This window comes from Pleurotus ostreatus (genome assembly GCF_014466165.1).
Source record: "Pleurotus ostreatus strain PC9 chromosome Unknown scaffold_4, whole genome shotgun sequence".
Lineage (NCBI taxonomy): Eukaryota > Fungi > Basidiomycota > Agaricomycetes > Agaricales > Pleurotaceae > Pleurotus > Pleurotus ostreatus.
Window position 1 is genome coordinate 2357947 of NW_023503159.1, and position 17873 is coordinate 2375819.

The 17873-nt window shown below is 51.8% G+C and overlaps 8 protein-coding genes across 8 annotated transcripts; 6 read left to right on the forward strand and 2 right to left on the reverse strand.

The window, feature by feature from the left end:
• Positions 1-17: 17 nt before the first annotated feature.
• PC9H_006613 (uncharacterized protein) lies at positions 18-2475 on the forward strand (the record flags this gene model as incomplete). Its single annotated transcript, XM_036776157.1, has 3 exons — positions 18-252; positions 303-404; positions 461-2475. 3 exons carry the CDS (start codon positions 18-20, stop codon positions 2473-2475), a joined length of 2352 nt encoding a protein of 783 aa, XP_036632176.1.
• A 316-nt stretch (positions 2476-2791) lies between these two features.
• On the forward strand, positions 2792-5709 carry PC9H_006614 (uncharacterized protein; the record flags this gene model as incomplete). The annotated part of the gene is made up of 8 exons (XM_036776158.1): positions 2792-2939; positions 2991-3051; positions 3104-3183; positions 3236-3624; positions 3678-3811; positions 3865-4644; positions 5119-5606; positions 5660-5709. 8 exons carry the CDS (start codon positions 2792-2794, stop codon positions 5707-5709), a joined length of 2130 nt encoding a protein of 709 aa, XP_036632177.1.
• A 371-nt stretch (positions 5710-6080) lies between these two features.
• On the reverse strand, positions 6081-7832 carry PC9H_006615 (uncharacterized protein; the record flags this gene model as incomplete). The annotated part of the gene is made up of 5 exons (XM_036776159.1): positions 6081-6859; positions 6918-7142; positions 7196-7225; positions 7276-7336; positions 7386-7832. The coding sequence occupies 5 exons, from the start codon at positions 7830-7832 to the stop codon at positions 6081-6083; spliced, it is 1542 nt and encodes a 513-aa protein (XP_036632178.1).
• A 190-nt stretch (positions 7833-8022) lies between these two features.
• On the forward strand, positions 8023-9777 carry PC9H_006616 (uncharacterized protein; the record flags this gene model as incomplete). Its single annotated transcript, XM_036776160.1, has 6 exons — positions 8023-8789; positions 8848-9003; positions 9054-9087; positions 9139-9170; positions 9222-9321; positions 9391-9777. 6 exons carry the CDS (start codon positions 8023-8025, stop codon positions 9775-9777), a joined length of 1476 nt encoding a protein of 491 aa, XP_036632179.1.
• Positions 9778-10359: 582 nt separating this feature from the next.
• On the reverse strand, positions 10360-10658 carry PC9H_006617 (uncharacterized protein; the record flags this gene model as incomplete). The annotated part of the gene is made up of 3 exons (XM_036776161.1): positions 10360-10421; positions 10487-10509; positions 10561-10658. The coding sequence occupies 3 exons, from the start codon at positions 10656-10658 to the stop codon at positions 10360-10362; spliced, it is 183 nt and encodes a 60-aa protein (XP_036632180.1).
• A 314-nt stretch (positions 10659-10972) lies between these two features.
• CDC55 (protein phosphatase 2A regulatory subunit cdc55) lies at positions 10973-12871 on the forward strand (the record flags this gene model as incomplete). The annotated part of the gene is made up of 8 exons (XM_036776162.1): positions 10973-11054; positions 11148-11245; positions 11425-11575; positions 11629-11922; positions 11989-12153; positions 12206-12467; positions 12518-12773; positions 12830-12871. The coding sequence occupies 8 exons, from the start codon at positions 10973-10975 to the stop codon at positions 12869-12871; spliced, it is 1350 nt and encodes a 449-aa protein (XP_036632181.1).
• Positions 12872-14245: 1374 nt separating this feature from the next.
• On the forward strand, positions 14246-15573 carry PC9H_006619 (uncharacterized protein; the record flags this gene model as incomplete). The annotated part of the gene is made up of 5 exons (XM_036776163.1): positions 14246-14416; positions 14471-14801; positions 14859-15008; positions 15065-15308; positions 15369-15573. The coding sequence occupies 5 exons, from the start codon at positions 14246-14248 to the stop codon at positions 15571-15573; spliced, it is 1101 nt and encodes a 366-aa protein (XP_036632182.1).
• Positions 15574-16021: 448 nt separating this feature from the next.
• Positions 16022-17820, forward strand: PC9H_006620 (uncharacterized protein; the record flags this gene model as incomplete). Its single annotated transcript, XM_036776164.1, has 7 exons — positions 16022-16230; positions 16279-16374; positions 16427-16789; positions 16842-17236; positions 17286-17438; positions 17491-17564; positions 17629-17820. The coding sequence occupies 7 exons, from the start codon at positions 16022-16024 to the stop codon at positions 17818-17820; spliced, it is 1482 nt and encodes a 493-aa protein (XP_036632183.1).
• Between the last annotated feature and the right edge of the window lie 53 nt (positions 17821-17873).

The window sequence follows — 17873 nt, forward strand, 5'->3', positions numbered from 1 at the left end:
GTTCTTCTCGTTGTACCATGTCTGCTCGGATTCGTACACATTCTGCGAAGTATAGTCTGCCTCCAAACCCAGAATGGGTGCAGATACTTGCGTCGGACGGGGACAGCAGCACTTGGCCCGTAAACACCACAAGAGTGGTCGACACCGAGGGCCATGTTAATTTCATGGACCCAGTGGACTACGACCATCCGATATGCAAGAAGTGGCAGGTTGAAGTAGGGAGAGCAATTGCACTTGCAAAGGAACTTCCAAGTAAGCTGCCTACTGTCCGTTTACTCTCCTCGACTAAGATAGCTGCTTAGCTGGAAAGGATTATGTCCTCGAAAAATGGCCGAAGAATTATGCAATGTACGATCACCACAAGGGAAAGGCAGACACCCCACGTCACGATATTTATCTCTTTGGTGCGTTCGCATGCAATACAAGCCGTGCAGCGTCTGATCGTCGTATCACCGTCTAGGTGCCCCGGGGAAACGGTTTCGTTCCGTGCCAGAATTCATCCCCCACGCTGTCTGGCTCACGAAGTTGCAAGACGGCGACCGCAATGCTCAGTGCCTCTGTAAATACTGCACGAAACGCGCTCAGAAAGACATAACTTACCAAATGGCCGATATAATGCCCCTGCGTAAAACGCCTACTCAGTCCCCCGGCCCGTCTCGTCGTCCCATACGCGACAAGAAGCCCAAGAAACCTTCCAACCTGAGCGTCTTCACCTCCGTTACCCGAGCCCATGTTGGGGCCAAAGTTTCAAAGATTCCTGCCGTCCCAGACAGGAGTTCTGATCTGCGGGCAATCAATTGTAAGACGAGCATGAAGCTCAAGCGCTGGTTTAGGCCTGGTGAACTGCTCTGGTGTGCCCTTGACCCACCGATACTCGGCCCGAACGGCACAGACAGCATCACCTTCTGGCCGGGACTTGTGGAAGATGTGAAGCTGAAGAGTACTGTTCTACAAAAGCCAACGCCCCCTCCTCGGGATCCCACCCAGGCGCCACCATCCTCCCAGGGTGGCGAGTCTACTGTGCAAGAAAGTGAAGACGACTCACCACCGTGGACGGTACAGCAATCCACAGTTTATGTGATGAAACTCCTCGCCGTGAATCGTGAATACTTCCTTCGTGACGATCAAGTACTCCCATATCAGGCCTACGCGCCAGCTGCTGTCGTAGACACGCTGCAAAACTTTCCTCGCGTCAATCTAAAGATAGAGCCCGAAGATACAACGAAATTCGATCCATGTCCGGCGAACCAAGTTGCTTCATTTAATGACGCGGCTTCGCCATACGCCGTCGCGCTGCAGATTGCCGCCAGACTGACTGCGTACTGGTCGCTAACAGATGATTACGAATACACGTATACCATTCCTTCAGAACCCAACCGAAATACCCCAGATTCACTTGCCGCCGCCATTGTCCGAGCCCAAAGTGCACCCAATGCACCCCAGTCCCGACCATACCCCAATACATCCGCACCAGATCCACAAATGTCGCAATCTGAATTTAATTCGCTAAACACGCAAGTCATGGGTGCCGCTCCGCCATCGCAAACAGTAACACAAACAAGGTACCAGGGAGTTTGGTGGGGTGCTGAGCGCATATGGGTAGATGATTTCGTTAGGCTCAAAGTCGCTCGTCGTTGCATCGCGCCACAAGGCGCCGAACACATCTTTACCCCCGCGGGTCCAGGTACATCCTTGCTGCAGAAGCTGGGAGGTGTGGGTATTCGAGATTCGTCAGAGGTGGATGCGGGTTCGAGAGGTCTCTTTCTACGGTTGAACGGACTGTTGTTGGTAGATATACCACAACGGAACGGTAGTGGGCCGAAAAAGGAATGCCGTGCGTGTGGGATGTTGTATGAGTTGGTCGACCAAGATTGGGTGGACCCGTCCGCTGTCCAACCCAACGTCGCCGGGACATCCACATCCGCTGCTCCTACTTCGTCGCAGCCACTTCCGAGGCTGAGTGCTATCGCCGGCCTTTCATCTACCGGCTCTTTGTTCGCAAATCGCCCGAAGCATCCACTGCCACAAGAACTCTCGTCCCTTCTGCCCCCTCCCCCCGATGGGTATAGATTCCGGCAGATTCTCGAAGACGGTTATGAAGCCATCATGTCGCTTACCATGATCGGTGGGCGATACTACCCATCCATACTTCACCACCCGCTCCTCAGTGAAACTGTTGGCTTTGCCCTGTCAAATGCGCTCGAAAATAACGGTCTGCTTGATTACTCCTACCTATGGGCCCTCGAGGGACTCACGCCCGGATTCAACAATTCCGTCGACCCCGTGGAAAGCAAGAAGGGTCGAGAAGCGATGCTCAAGGAGGCTGATAAGGAAGCGCGAGAGGAGCTCGCTACTGTCATAGCACAGGCCCACGGCATGGACATCGAAAACGAGTTGCAGCAAACTCAACAACACGAACCTACCAGCATTTCTGCGCATTTAGCGGCGTCGAACGAGATGGACGTTGATCCGTAGAATTTCTCTAACCATGTCAAGGACCATTTCCATAGTCACCTTGTAATTTTGCTTGTACAATTGCTTTCGGGAATTTCAAACTGTCATGTGCTCGCGTTTGCCACCGACGTGTGAGCTGTCTTGATTTGGCAACAACCATCTGAACGCCAACCGCGTCGACCGTGACAATCATCTCTTTCTACCTTACCATGACCATCTAGAAATATTCTGCAGGATTCCACTCAACCTTCACTTTAGCTTTCATTTCACGACCTCGTTCCCAAGCCAGCCCCCTTATAATAATTCGGCCGCTCCCTCGTTTATTCAGCATTCCACTATGTCCTCACTCAAGGCCTCGTCCTCTCGCAGCTCATTGTCGAGCTCGCCCTCAAACTCGGCGTACTATGTACCGCCTTCGCCCCCCACCTCATCACTCGGGAGCTCAGCTTCGTCGTCCAAGGTTTCACTGGAAATGGCCGATGAAGGTAGGTACCCGCGGTGACTCAGACGGCATGGCCACTGAACAGACACATCAGAGAACATTACAATCACCGCAAGTGCCAGCAAGAAGCTGGGAAAGCGAAAGAGCCAGGATGAGTGCGTTTCCGATATATCTTTGTCCGTGTGCACTTTCCGACACAGCTAGCAGGGATCTCAGGATTCTCGCCATATCGACCCATATTACAGAGCTATCGTACAACATATCGGATATTCAGACGCGTATCTTTGGTGCGTTATCCTCTTGGGCCAGTAAATCATCTTAATTATGGGCGGGTCGCAGAGATACAGGAACTTCGGCATAAGTCTCAACTCCCAGGTGACAACACCAACACCACGAATATCATCGACCAGTCGCTGATGAGCTTGGACGAGCGGTTGGATGCGGTATCCAAAGGAATCAAGTCCGTAAATGAGTCGTTGGAACCATGGCTCCAGTCCACCGCCACACCCACGCTAGCACAGAACGGTGATACTAAGAACGAGAATGCGAACGCTATCATCCTTCGCAAGCACGCGACCCTTATGCAGGACTGGGACGCCGTGCAGGATGAGAGTGAGGTTCTTCGAGAGGAGCTCAAGGAGGACAAATGGTTAACGGTGTTCCGAACCGTCACGGACCAGGCAGATGGGATGATGTCAAGCCTAGAGAAGGCCGTGAATCGGTGTCAAGTGCGCTATCTATCTTCATTGCTATCGTAAACCCGACTAATGGCCGTGTCCAGGAGTTTATCTGGCAGGTCCACCGGCGTGGTGCTGACGATTCCCTTGCTGTGTCCCAGCGGAGCGACAAGCCGAGAGCGTCAATCAACATCGATGTTTATAACTCTTTGCTCGATTCGTATGAAGCAAAGAAGAAGTAAGTTCAGGAGCTTCATCTATGAACTTGCCCTCAATTGTATCGCGTATCAGACATTACATGCCGGCAACCTCTAAGGTTTTATCCATAATAGATAAGGGTGTCCGCGACCGAGTCACGAAGAATGGCGAGACATTACGAAGACACGCAGAGTCAGCGCAACGATGGAAGAACCTGCGTGACCGAATATCTCGCACTGATGCAGAAATGGAATCGGTCCGTCGACTCCTTCTGAACGGTGACTCAGCTCCGAGTGACGGTGGATCGAGTACGTCTGGGCACACCACACATTCTCGAGGCGGATATCTCGCGACACCGCCGAGCGCGTCGAGAGCATCAAGAGCTCCCAGTTCATCAAGCATTACGGGTTCCATATCTCCGTTGAGGAGGTTTGCACGGAAGATCACAGGATCTTCCAAGCAATCGCCTAGTACACCAGTCACCCCCCTTAATGTTGAAAAGACTCTTCGCGCTCCAGCCTCAGAACCAATCAAGGTCATCAGGCGGCAGCGTACATCCATATTTGGTGTTCGGGGAAATCAACCTGCAACCCCCTCTACGCCAGATCGGCCCAACCACAAACATAGTCACAGTCTGACGCCGGATCCATCTCCCAGGATAGCGAAGATTGTTGAAACACCCTGTAGCACTATCAAGGGAACCAGTTCGAGTAGTTCGTCTAAACAACGCTGGAACAGCTCGACGAAGATAGAATCTGAGGAGAAAGGTGCAACGGTCAAAGGCACACCTCAGAAACGACCGCCGTCTGCGACTGGGTATTATGCCCGTACCTCGAGCGATGAAATACCGCCAGTTCCCCCCTTAGGCGCATCGTATAGGAGAAGTCTTTCAAGAGCCTCGATGTCATCCTCGAGGCCATGGTCTCCAATGACTACGTCGTATTCAACTTCTCAGTCTTCGCACCCACCATTACCAACCTTCCGTCCGCCATCTCGCGCTCAAACACCTTCCAATAATGCTGGACGTGCTACGCCTGGTCCTTCTGCCACGACACCTAAACCTCGGCCGAATACTCCCAGCCACATCCCAGCACCCGCAAAGTGGCGATCATTCTCAAGCAGCCAGTCGGAAACTTGGGACGATGATCTTTCGGCGACGAGGTCTCAGCGTGCTTTCTCTCCGACATTCTCTGCTTCTGGCGCGAGTAATTCTTCCCCTGGGCGAGCTTACCCCCGCCCACCTAGTCGATCAATGATTCCTGTGCCCAGTCTCCATCTTTCATCGGCTTCCCGCCCGGGGTCAGCAATGTCGAGGTACGATGATCCATCTACAGCAAGTCCCTTCAGGAGCTCTGCTATGCGGGCACAAACACCTGAAGCGACTTTGCGTGCCCGTGCACAGCAGGTACCTGTGTATCAACCGCCTGCGCCTCGGGGCGGTCCGCGAGCTTCTGCACCAGTCAAGGCTCCTCCATCGAGTTTCCGAGACGGATCAAACTCTAGTCGCACACCGTCGCGTCCTGGCTCTCGAAATGGTGCATATACGCCCACTTTCGACCAAGGCCCAGTGCATGAATATGTTCCCGCCAACACGAAAGATCCCCTCGACATCGAGGTTGCTGTTATCGCTAACTCTATCCCCCATGGTTTATTGGTGGAGCGCGTCGATCCTCCTCTGCGCAGCGCACCTAAGGAAGGTGAAGAGGTCAAGGCACAATACGCCTTTTCGAACTCCTTGGCGAGAAAGCTTGTTACATGCAAGTTGACTACGCTGACAAGGTCAGGAAAAGCGGGCGACACTACAACAAAGAAGGTCATGTGTCGTGTCGGTGGCGGTAAGTCTTGTAAACTTTTTAGTGGACATTCCTCCTAATTATGACGGCATTAGGGTGGCAAGACTTGCAACTCTATATCCTTAACCGACAAGCCGGGATGTAATGTCCCTGCATGTTCCGTATCCGTCGCCTCGTCAACAGTTCTTTGTACAATCATTAAGGTGTCCCAGTTATAACAGTTACATAACGACATCTTCGTTGCGGAAGATTCTTCATTAGATACCATTGTATCCACATACATTCAGACATAGCTTTTCTTCGACTCGCACTCCGTTGTCCATCATACGTACCCTCTCGTTAGTTCGTCACCTATGCATGCAACTTATAAGTACTATGGTTCAATATAATTGTGGATGATATGCAGCGACATACAGGACTGAGGACCGCATGATAACATCATTGAAAGCAATGCAGATGTAGACATGTCAGAATAAATTATCCGTATCTAAAATAGCTCCCATTATACTAAATCGCTCATCGTATGATACCCAAACCACGTAGAATCTCGCAGCTTTCTATCGCCTCTGCTTCAATCCGCCGCACCTTGTCCCAGTCGGCGCCGATTCCGAAGATACCTACTTCAGAGTCTTTTCTGCGCTCCTTGCGCTCCGCGACGCGTCTACATTGGGCGTAGAGGTCCTCTGAGTAAATGCGCTCTACGGACGCTTCGAATCGCGATAACGTAGGTAATGAAGGACGAGGGATGCTCTTAACGCGTTGCTGTCGACGCATGGCGGCTTTTACGGCTCTGCGAACGGCTCTGTTTTCTGGCGTGTTCTTGGGATCTACGACGTTGGTCTTTGCCTTTTCTTCTTTCGCTTCGGCTTCCTGGTCAGCCCTGAGATCGGCCGTCTCCTCCCTAAGCTCCCATTCCTTCCACTGCTTCAAATCGTCTAGCCACTTGGTCAGCGTCTCTCCGCTCTTAGCTAATTCTGGACCGATGGTTGGGTGGCTCAAGAACTCTTTGGGATCGACCCAGTACGCTACGCCGTACTTAGATGTGTACCGTTGTACTGAGTAGCGTTGGGTCGGGTTGAAGGAGAAATGGGGATCGGGGGCTTGGGACGGTGATGAGGAGAAGAGGGAGGGGAGGGAGGAGAAGAATGATATGAAGAAGAGAACGAAGAGGGGGAGGAGTTGGAGGAAGACGTTCCGAGGCTCGGCGCGCTCGTTGTTTTGCTGGGCATGCTGATGGTGGTGTGCTCGCCCGCCTGTTGTCCGGAAACCTCCCGGCCCAAACGAAGCAGTGAAAACTGGGGAAATAGACGTTGCATGATCAAGTAATAAATGCATGCGAATCAACAGACGTACCACCAGGACCGCCGAACTGGAATCCACGGACGTTGCCACCGCCCATGCCGCCGCCACCAAAGAACATGTTAAACAAGTCTTCGGGGCTGAGCTCAGACTCAAAGGCCATTCCGTTCCCGTTCCCAAATGGTCCTCCGCGGAAGCCTGAAGCACGAGAAGGCATCCCAGCATAACGATCTTCGGGATCCCCTCCACTTCGATCATACACGGCACGTTTGTCTGCGTCTGTTCCCGGGGAACGATAAGCATATGTCCGTTATTCTACGAAGCCTACTTGCCTGAAAGTACTTGGAATGCCTTCGATACCACTTAGAACGCGATAAGCACTTGAACGGTAACAAATGAGTATATAACATACTTTTGAACGCCTCATCAGCGCCGGGTGCGCCATTCTTGTCAGGATGCAAAGCCAGGGCAAGCTGTAACCAGTCCATCAGTCTTACACGAAAGTTTGTGGGTGCTACTCACCTTGCGGTATGCCTTCTTGATCTCCGCCTCTTCACAATCCTTCTTCAAGTCCAGAATTTCGTAGTACTCCGTGACCTTGCATGCCCTAACCCGTTTCACCACACCATGCTGCTCCGGAGTATAGTCCCGCTTCTCTCCGTTCATTCCACCAGCCGTGCCATTCGATTTGCTGGAACCGCTACTTGACGGTGCAGCTGTATGTCGGTGTCGGGCTCCACTTGCTGAGGGGTGCGTCTCTGTCGAAGTTGAAGACGATGTCGTGGGTGCGTCCTCTGACGACGAGCCCATCGCGGCTTCTACGGCTTTGAGCAGGCTGCGGCCTTCGTCGGTCTCGAAGAGCGCCACTGACTTCCGGCAGAACTTGAGTGCAGAGGGGAAGTTCCCCGCCTCTTTGTGCTTGCGGGCTATCGCGAGGCAGCGCTTCGCCTCGTCCTTGTTGCTCTCCATCTTTGCTGTTCTGACGACGGGTAGCCGACGTGTGCGCTATGTGCGTGTGTGCGCGACGGTGAGGGAATAGACGACGTGGAGAGACTTAGCAGATTGTCAGGCTAGGCTTAGCAGATTATCAGTACCCAGATTTAGGACTTAGCAGATAAGGAAATGGAGTCATGGCGGAGGTAATGGATTACACATCTTAATGCAACCCACAATTCCTCCTCCAGAAGAAGAGCCTGAAGAGCTCGCACGGTTCAGAGAGCAGTGGAAGGCAGAGGTGCGCAGGAATATCCAGAAGCCCAAGGCCGAAACTAGCGCTACTACTGCTGCTACTGCTCCTCAACCCACTTCCCCGCTTCCAATTCGGGTTCAGCCTCGTGTACGACCTGCGAATCATGTAGTGGGCTCGAGCCAGCCGGGCCCTTCCAGCGAAACCATCTCGGGATTGCCTGCTACCAGGCCGGCGTTGACGGCGCAAGCAAGCAGCGCACTCTTCTCTGCTGTACGAGTCTACCGCAACGCCGTGCAATGCGAGTCGCGCGGAGAGCTCGATGAGGCGATGGTCCTGTACCGCCAGGCATTTCGCATGGACCCGAACGTCGATAGAGCGTATGACAAAGAGGAGAGACTAGCTACCGTCTTAGCTCGCCCCGTGGAAGCAAATGCAGAGCAAATGACGGAGGGAGTTGCTGTGGAAGCGGTCTCTCTGGCTCTATCCAAGCTGTCTTTAACTCTGCGCAAGGGGGAGTCAGGCGGCAACCTCGTTGGACTCCTCGCGGGGATAGTTAAGGCGTTCCCCAGCGACCTGACTTTTGCCCCCGAGGACGAGAAGCTACCTGTCTTCTTCTCTGACTTGCCGGATGAAGTCCTACTTCTCATCGTACACAAGATGGATAATACCACTATAGGTCGATTTTCCCAGGTGTGCCGCAAGGCATGCTTGCTTGCATTGGATCCCGGTCGGTGGAGGTGAGCTTTGCCATTATATGACATTGTGAGGGATCATAAGCCAATATATACGTTGTAGGGACTTGGTCGTTTCGACGTATAAACCTCCACAAATTTCGTCGCTGACCGAGTTGGTCCCGATTCTCGAGCGACATGGACATGACTACCGCCGCGTATATATCGAACAACCTAGAGTCCGGCTGGACGGTTTGTATATCGCAGTGTGCCATTATGTGTAAGTTTCTTGACCGAATACTCAAATCAATATTAATGATCGTATTTTAGACGGCCAGGATTGAGTGAGAACCACTGGGTCAATGTATGTTTGGTCCATTTGTTCGCTATTATTCTTATAACCGTTTATCTTTAGATCAGCCATCTCATAACCTACAACCGATACTTGTAAGTACTCCTCATTTAGGTATAGCGTCGGGTAGCTAATGCGAAAATCAGACGGTTCTTTCCCGATGGTCGAGTGCTTTCCCTCCTTGTCAACGAGGAATACACCCCACAGCAAATGATTCCCCTCTTGAAGTACAACTCCCGCATGAAGGTATCCATTGTTCTCTTATTGCCGGTACAACTATCACTCAGCTGCTCATTTACTCGTCTTCGTTCATAGGGCCTTCTCGTCGGCGAATGGGCACTCGAGGGGACCACAATCCAGCTCTCTAACTTGATAGACTCTCAAAGCGTCCCCTCTAACTTCATCCCCCTAGACGGCGAAATACCCGCAGCCCTCCTCGACGACCATGCCGTCACTTCCACCTTGAAGCCCTCCAAGCGCCACCACGCCCACGAAACGACTCACGCATCCACCGCTCGCGAGGCCCCGCGCTACGTCTTCTCCATGACGCTCTCCCTGCGCTCGCGCCCTGTGAACGGGAAGTGGAACAAGTTGGATATAGTTGACTATTCGACGGTGAATGTGGAGACGGGGGATGTGCAGCCTGTGGCGCTGAAGCAGGAGAGGCCGTTCTGGTTCTCGAAGGTTAGATCGTATGCGTGAGTTGGCGGAGTCGCGCCTGGCTTGCTGTGCAGCTTTGCATGTTATGGTTCGGCATGCTTAATTACATTCGTTTGAGGGGTTGCTTTGATAAATGCTTTAATTAGGGCATTAAGAAAATGCCGAAAAGTGCATGATTGGCCAACATCCATCATCCCTGGGGCAATGAAGTGTAATCAAACAGTGACCACGGCATCGTTTGGATTGAGGGCGGAGGCCTGAGGAATTGAACTAACATCTCATCATGCCGCGAGCGTTCGAACGTAATTCCTTACGATGTGTTGCATTGGACTGTACCTTTGTCCGTGCAGTTCTCGCCATCCGCAACGATAGATAGAATGTTGGGCGCTGCACGCGCAAGAAATGTCTTTCAATGAGCGCCAGTGCTTTCAGATTAGATGTGCGCGATTCGATGCAAGTGTCCTTTTTTCTGCAGATGCGAGGAAGAAATGAATTTACGGCAGAGACCCGACATGGGCATGTTCTCGACCAGTCGATGTCACTCTAGAATTCTGCCCTAACGCTCGACATCCCAGCAAGCCTCTGATCCGTTTGATTCTCGCCCGAGCCTCCCCGCTTCAGCATCTATTGCCTAGCAGCTGCCCTCTCCCGCTCGAGTTTGACGTAGAATTGCTCCTGGTGTTCCACTAGACAGACAAGAATGAGCACCCACGACGCTTTAAACAGAACAAAAGGGCCACAAGTGACTCACGAGCTTTCAAGTGGTATCCATACCTGGCACAAGATGAGACAAGAGACGGCGATAGTATTGTCATTGAAACTCACCAATAGGCATATGCGGCAGAGACACCGAGGCCGAATGCGCAGCCAACATCGAGCCACAAACGCTTTCTGAGCTTTCCGGTGATGGGGGCAATGGCCATGATAAATTGCAAGTCCAAGTAGCGGTGGTGGGTTGGTGGTGGTGGGTGTTGTGGAAAGAGTCGGGGATTGAAGCGCTCGTGGGTTGTTTGGTGCCCTTGGCCGGACCAAACACGAGATCAGAGTCGCAGGCTCCCCCTTGTTATCCATTTACTACCGCCATTCCACCCAAATATCCTTTGCCTAGATTTTGCGAGACATTTTGATTCCAAAGCCATCGCCACCGCCATCATCTACAGCATCAGTGAATCCGCGATTCTCTCGAAAACGACCGCAAATTTCTGAGTCCCAGAACATCACTTAAGTAGACTGCATCATGGAAGACCCATTATCTGCAGGCGGCTGGCGGTTTGCACAGTGTTTTGGCGATAAGGGGGAGGTAGAGGATATCACAGAAGGTATGCCCTCATTTCCACTCATAAAGTGATGTGGATGTCGCATCAGTCTGGAATGTCGAGGACTTACCGACGCCGATTCTGATTACCAAACAGCGGACATCATCTCAACTGTCGAATTCGACTCGACTGGCAACTACCTTGCTACGGGAGACAAGGGCGGCCGAGTCGTTCTCTTCGAGCGCAATGAAATGGTGCGTACTGCTGCCATGCATCACACGCGCCTAAACGTGCACGCACCGCCCTCGTGCTGCCGGTCTGAGAGATTTGGGCTGATGTCGCCGTGTCTCTCATGGCAAGCTCGTATGCTTCGACGTTTCCCTTGTCTCTATTCTAAGATCGATCCAGCCATGGTCAGCTAATGATCGAGTAGAAAAAGGGATGCGAGTACAAATTCTACACTGAATTCCAGTCGCATGAGCCGGAGTTCGACTACCTCAAGTCATTAGAAATTGAGGAGAAGATCAACAAGATTAAATGGTGCAAACGACAGAACTCGGCCCACTTTCTTCTATCGACTAACGGTACGTGCTCGTGTTCTCTATCTTCTCGGCTCCGACGACTGATCTTCGTCCAGACAAGACAATCAAGCTTTGGAAGGTGTTCGAAAAGACACTACGGGTGGTCTCAGAGTCCAATCACCATGACGGTCAACGTGTCCTACCCCCTCCATCATCACATTCTCATCTCCGCCTTCCTCGCATGTCGCTTCAAGACAACATCATAGCCGCTGTCCCTCGCAAAGTGTACGCAAACGCCCACGCGTATCACATACACTCCATCTCAGTAAACTCGGACCAAGAGACGTACATCTCCGCTGATGACCTCCGAATCAATCTGTGGAATTTGAATATCAGCGATCAGAGTTTCAGTACGTTACCTTCTCCACGATCCACAGTCTTCCGTATTTCAGCGTACTGATCGGCGGTTCCTGCAGATATTGTAGACATCAAACCTGTCAATATGGAGGAACTGACCGAAGTCATAACCGCTACTGAATTCCACCCGAACCACTGCAACCTATTCATGTATTCGAGCTCCAAGTCGAATATAAAGCTGGCGGATATGCGCGACTCTGCGTTATGTGATCGACATGCAAAATGTACGATCACGGATAGTCCCTAGTCATCCCGCTAACATTCCGATCCGTCCAGGTTTCGAGGAGGAGGAAGACCCAATAACGCGATCGTTCTTCTCAGAAATCATTTCGTCGATTTCAGACGTGAAGTTCAGCCACGACGGTCGGTACATCTTGTCGCGAGACTACCTCTCGCTTAAGATCTGGGACATCAATATGGAGAGTCGACCTGTACGAACAATCCAAATTCATGACCATCTACGGGGCAAACTATGTGACTTGTACGAGAATGACTGTATATTCGATAAGTTTGAGTGCATCTGGGGAGGCGACGACAAGTACGTCCTTTTGCTTGCCTGGCATAGTGTGTTCCAATAGTTCACTTTAGGCACGTCTTGACCGGGTCGTACCACAATTACTTCCGGATATACGATACCGATGGTCCCAACGACGTTGTTCTACAAGCTGACAAATCCGCTTTCAAAGCGAAGAGGATGGGTGGACCATTGCCTGGCAATAAAGCCGGGAAGAATGGTGTTGGTAAAGGGGCGGGGACGCTGCGGGATGCGATGCAGCTCGAAGCATTAGATTTTAACAAGAAGATCCTACATGCGAGTTGGCATCCGAACGAGAACACGATTGCCGTAAGTCTTGCCTATGGTAACCGTTGCTTTAACCGCTCATATCGTTCGCATGATAGATTGCCGCCACGAACAACTTGTTTTTGTATAGCGCGGCTTAATGTTCATGAAGCTCCAGATCCGTTGTCATACTCCCTACCTACCATCAGTCACCCATGTCCGCCCAATGACTCATGCATCGTATACGATCTACACCCTCTGGAGGGTTAGAGCTTTTTAACGGCAGCACACGGCAATTTCACTCTTACATACATGATCACGGACACGTTCTACAATTACACAACATCCTGGAGTCTCCATCGCGAACCCTTCTATTCCACACTCCTTGGTATTGGTACTTCCGGCCGCTCCCTACTTTTCTTCTTCTGCAACTGCATCATCCGTGCAATGCTATCTGTACAGCCACTTTACCATTAATCGTTTGAACTGCTTTCATAACCAATACCTCTTTCTTGTTCAGTTGGGTCTACGCCCTCCTCCACCTATTCCACGCTTTCATCCATTTCTCTCAGAGGTTGTTCTGTGCTCGTGTTTTTTTCGCGTCGAATCTTAGCTCTTCCCCCCTCCCTTTCACCGTTACCCTACCCCCTCCCCGCGGAAAGTATAGTATAGAAGAAGAAGAAATAAAAGAAATTCTGAACTGAATGCTACAGCGCTGCCTGTCTATCTGAAACCGGACATGCGCTTCCGCCACACTGCCTAATGTTGATACTTCCAAGTTACACAGGCGCTGGGAAAGCAGTGTAAATAGTAAAACCTCCCTGATTCGTAACTCCATCAAGTTTTCAACGGGTATCGAGTGGTTGGCGATCATCATGGTAACTCTTTGACCCCAAATGGATATGCTGGATCGACCTCGTTGACCGAGAACTTTGCTTAGTAGCGTATCAGCCGCCTAGAATGGAACGTTTATGTCAACGCGCCATGTGCTCTCCACACCAACAAGTTTGGACTCCCGGTTTGAACTGCTGCCCACGCGGGACCACTTTGCTATGCCGACGATTCATTTTCAAGCAATGAACCAGGGAGTTACACCAACCGTAATCCAACCTCCAGTGTAAGTCCGTGTATGTTCGCCGTGTTGGACACCAGAGAGCTCAACACTTTCGTCGCCATCTGTTCTTCGTGCAGAGTAGAAGACGCCATCGAGGGATTTGCCAAGCGCGACGCTCGGACATTTGGATGATCGCCTATGATTTCATGCCAGTGCATTCGTTCATGTGAACGACTCCAACGTTTCAGATGAACCCATGTTTGGGTTCTGGAAGGACTCCAAGCGCATTTCGCTCCATACGGAATCTCGTCCAGCTTCGCAGAGACGACTCGGGGTATAAAAGGTGCCATGCATCCACCTAGAATCTTCAGCAGGTCTCACCTCCTCCCACTCTACCCTTCATTTCCTACGTGGCTGGTCCACATCTCTCCAACTCTTTCTTCTCCTTTTTCTTGACGTCTTCCTTTACGATTCCAACGCCATGCATTTCCGACAATTGACATGCACGTCCGTGTTACTGGCTTGCGCCATCGCGGTGTTCGCAGCCCCCGCCCCCATCGCTGAGCGAGATTATGACAATGAAATCGAAGCTCGGGGCTGGGATGCCCACATGATCCCGCGCTACCGCGGCAACGACTTGATGGCTGAAGCCGTATGTCTTACCATTCTCATGTGTGCTTCGAACCGTTCACTGACTCACCACTAGTACCGTGCCGCTGTGCTTGAAGCAAGGGCTCCCCCCAAGGTTGTTCCAAGGCCTGCCGCAAAGCCAGTCGCGAAGCCAGCTGCAAAGCCCCCTGCAAAGCCCGCTGCCCCAGCGAAGCCACCAGCGAAGCCAGCCGCACCAGCTAAACCACCAGCTAAGCCAGCCGCACCAGCCAAACCACCAGCCAAACCTGCTGCTCCCGCCAAACCCCCGGCGAAGCCTCCTGCAAAGCCAGGCCCTGGCGGCCCGCCCCCGCCCACCAAGCCTGGACCCAACAAGCAGTGTGGAGCCAAGAATGGGAAGGGCAAACGCGCCTTTGATCCCACTTGTCGTATGTCATCCTTGCCATTTGCTATCGATAGCAGCCCTAACTGCTACATTCTCGTAGCCTCGAACACTCTCACACTCGGTGGCGTGACCCGACCCATCAGCAAGGTCGGCGAGCAAGGCAATTCGGCCGTGACTTACAAAGTCGACGGTGGCTGGCCCGACCCAACCAACGGACAAATGGTCACCGCCTATGCCAAGACAGGAAGCAGTAAGTTTGGACATTCTCTACCCGGGAGGATTCGTCCTTAAGAGTGCTTGTTTTAGGGCCAGGAACATCATTCGCCGAAGAGGCTAAATGGCTTGCGAAAACGGACCAGTTACTAGCTGAAGGGACTTACGACGGACACAATTTCATCGTGTTCCACGGCGTGTCAGGGAAATTCAAGATCCAGGACACTTCGTTCTTCATGACGTTGTACCCTTTCATGCAAAAAGGCGACTTGAAGAGCTGCGAAGCCGCAGTGATGAAGAAGATTGATTTGATTGTGAAGGAAGCTAAAGTCTATGTGTAAGTCTCCTTCTCTGAGTTGTCGTCCTTTTCCCGCTAAATCTAGTTTCTCGTTCATAGTGACAAATACGGCATCCTCCATACCGATATCCAACCCGGCAACATTCTCTGGGACAAGGCTGCCAACGACCCCACTCTCATCGACTGGGGCAGAGCCAAGGAAGTTGGCAAGTGGTCTGCTGATATCGAGGCTGCTGTTAGGAAACAAGCGGAATTCTCGCACTTGAAGGGAGAGGAAAAGCTCTGCCACGATCTCAGCAAATAAATAGCATTGTATTTATTTCGTACATTTATGGTCGTTCAATGCATTCCCAATCCTACGCACTCATATTCTGCTAGTGGATCTGCTAGTTGGCCTGAGTATTATATCCCCTCGAGAGATAATCTCCTACATTCTTAATGCGAGAAACGACTTTCAGAAATTCAGATTCCTTTCAAGCTCCTTCTCATGCAGATGTGGGTTGCTCGTGGGAACATACACTTGCCTCCAACTTCCAGGCAGATCACCATGCGTGGCGCATCCTGCCCTTGTTGTTCTCTCTATTTTACTCCCTGATATACGGGCTTAGTAGTGGCCAGACTCAGAAATGGGAATCTCGGCTTGCCCTGAGGTAGGACTCGATCAGATGCATGAGGGCTTTCCCAGCGCACACCCAAGAACTGGGCCCGGTGACAGAATTTGGATCCAGGAATACCAAGGCAGCGGCACCTGAATGGCCTTTTCCAGAAACCAGTCGCTATTCTTCATACTCACCCTTGTACTCGCTGTTCTGCTCGTCAATTGGCTACAACCGAAGGAAATCGACATGAACGTCTCGCAGACCCGTACCATCGTCGTTGGGGGTGGATTAGCTGGATTGAGCGCTGCACATACACTGATTCAGCATGGTGCCCAGGTCTTGTTGTTGGACAAGAAGCCCTCGTGAGTCCCCCCTTAGCAATTGAACTATGCAGCTAACGTGGGTGCTAGCTTGGGAGGAAACTCGATGAAGGCAAGCTCTGGGATAAACGGAGCCGGGACGGAAGCACAGTCGTCGCTGGGGGTCTCCGACACCGTTGAAGCATTGTAAGATCCTCTCCTTCATAATCCGTCCCAGTAAATAGATGGTCATCTGCAGCACGGCAGACACTACATCATCTGCAGGACAACTGGCGCGGCCAGATCTCATCCACGCCCTGACATCGAACTCTGCAGAGTCTCTTTCATGGCTAAGCTCCAACTTCTCTATCGACCTTTCATTGGTATCATTACTCGGGGGTCATTCCGTCGCGCGCACCCATCGAGGCAGGGGACCGCCGCCCGGGTTTGCTATAACATCCGCGTTGATGAAGAAACTGGACACTCTCCCTGCTGCGGAGGTAATTAAGTCCGCACATGTCGTCCGACTGCTGGAAGCAAACGGACGCGTCACTGGTGTGGAATATGAAACCAACGGGGAGACCACAAGCGTACAAGCGAACGCTGTTATTATCGCCACAGGGTATGCTTCGCTTGCTTCTCTTGTCTCAACCTACCTTAATGTGTCTACTCAGTGGATATGCTGCTGACTACGCTCCCTCGGGGCTTCTCGCCAAGTATCGGCCAGATCTCCTTGGGCTGCCTACGACAAATGGGGACCACGCAACGGGGGACGGTCATCGTTTAGCCTCGTCATTGCACGCGTCCCTCATTGATATGGACGAAATCCAAGTGCATCCAACTGGGTTTGTTGATCCCAAGGATGAGGGCGCGAAGACTAAGTTCCTTGCAGCGGAGGCGTTGAGAGGCGTTGGCGCACTGCTTGTTGATGCAGATGGAAAGAGGTTTGTTGATGAAATGGAGAGAAGAGATAATGTAACAAAGGCGATGCAAGAAATTATTGAGCAGGGGAAGGGGCCGATCAGGTTATTACTCAATGCCGATGCAGAAAAGGAGTTGAAATCGCATTGTGAGGGCAACCTTTGTCGTTATGGGATAGAGTTATTGACGGAACACAGGCGATTTCTATGTTTCTAAGGGATTGATGAAGAGATACGAAAACGCCGCCGACTTCGCGAAAGACACGGGTGTACCAAACGCAGCCTTGATTCAAACGCTCGCCGAACATAACAAATACGCCTCAGGCGAACTGAAGGACCCATTCGGCAAAAGTGCGCCTCGATATGAGGGCTAGACTACTGTATTACTGACTTCTATCGACAGTCCACTTCCATAACGGTCAATTCAGCCCAGACGGTGTATTGCTGGCCTCATGGGTTGTTCCTGTGGTGCACTACGTGCGTTGTGGCATTCTCTTGCATCTAGTGATAATCGTGAATCTGACTATGACATGTATCATAGACGATGGGAGGCATTCACACCGATGCTTCTGCCCGCGTCCTCTCGGCTGAAGGCAAGCCTATACCTGGTTTGTACGCCGCTGGGGAAGTCATTGGTGGAGTTCACGGTAAGAATAGGCTCGGGGGCTCGTCGTTGCTGGAGGCGGTGGTGTTTGGGAGGCTTGCCGGGGCCGCGGCCGCGGAGGCGAAATGACCTCCTGGAGTAGATATTCAGGTGAAATATAATGTAAACCAGGTATTTCTACG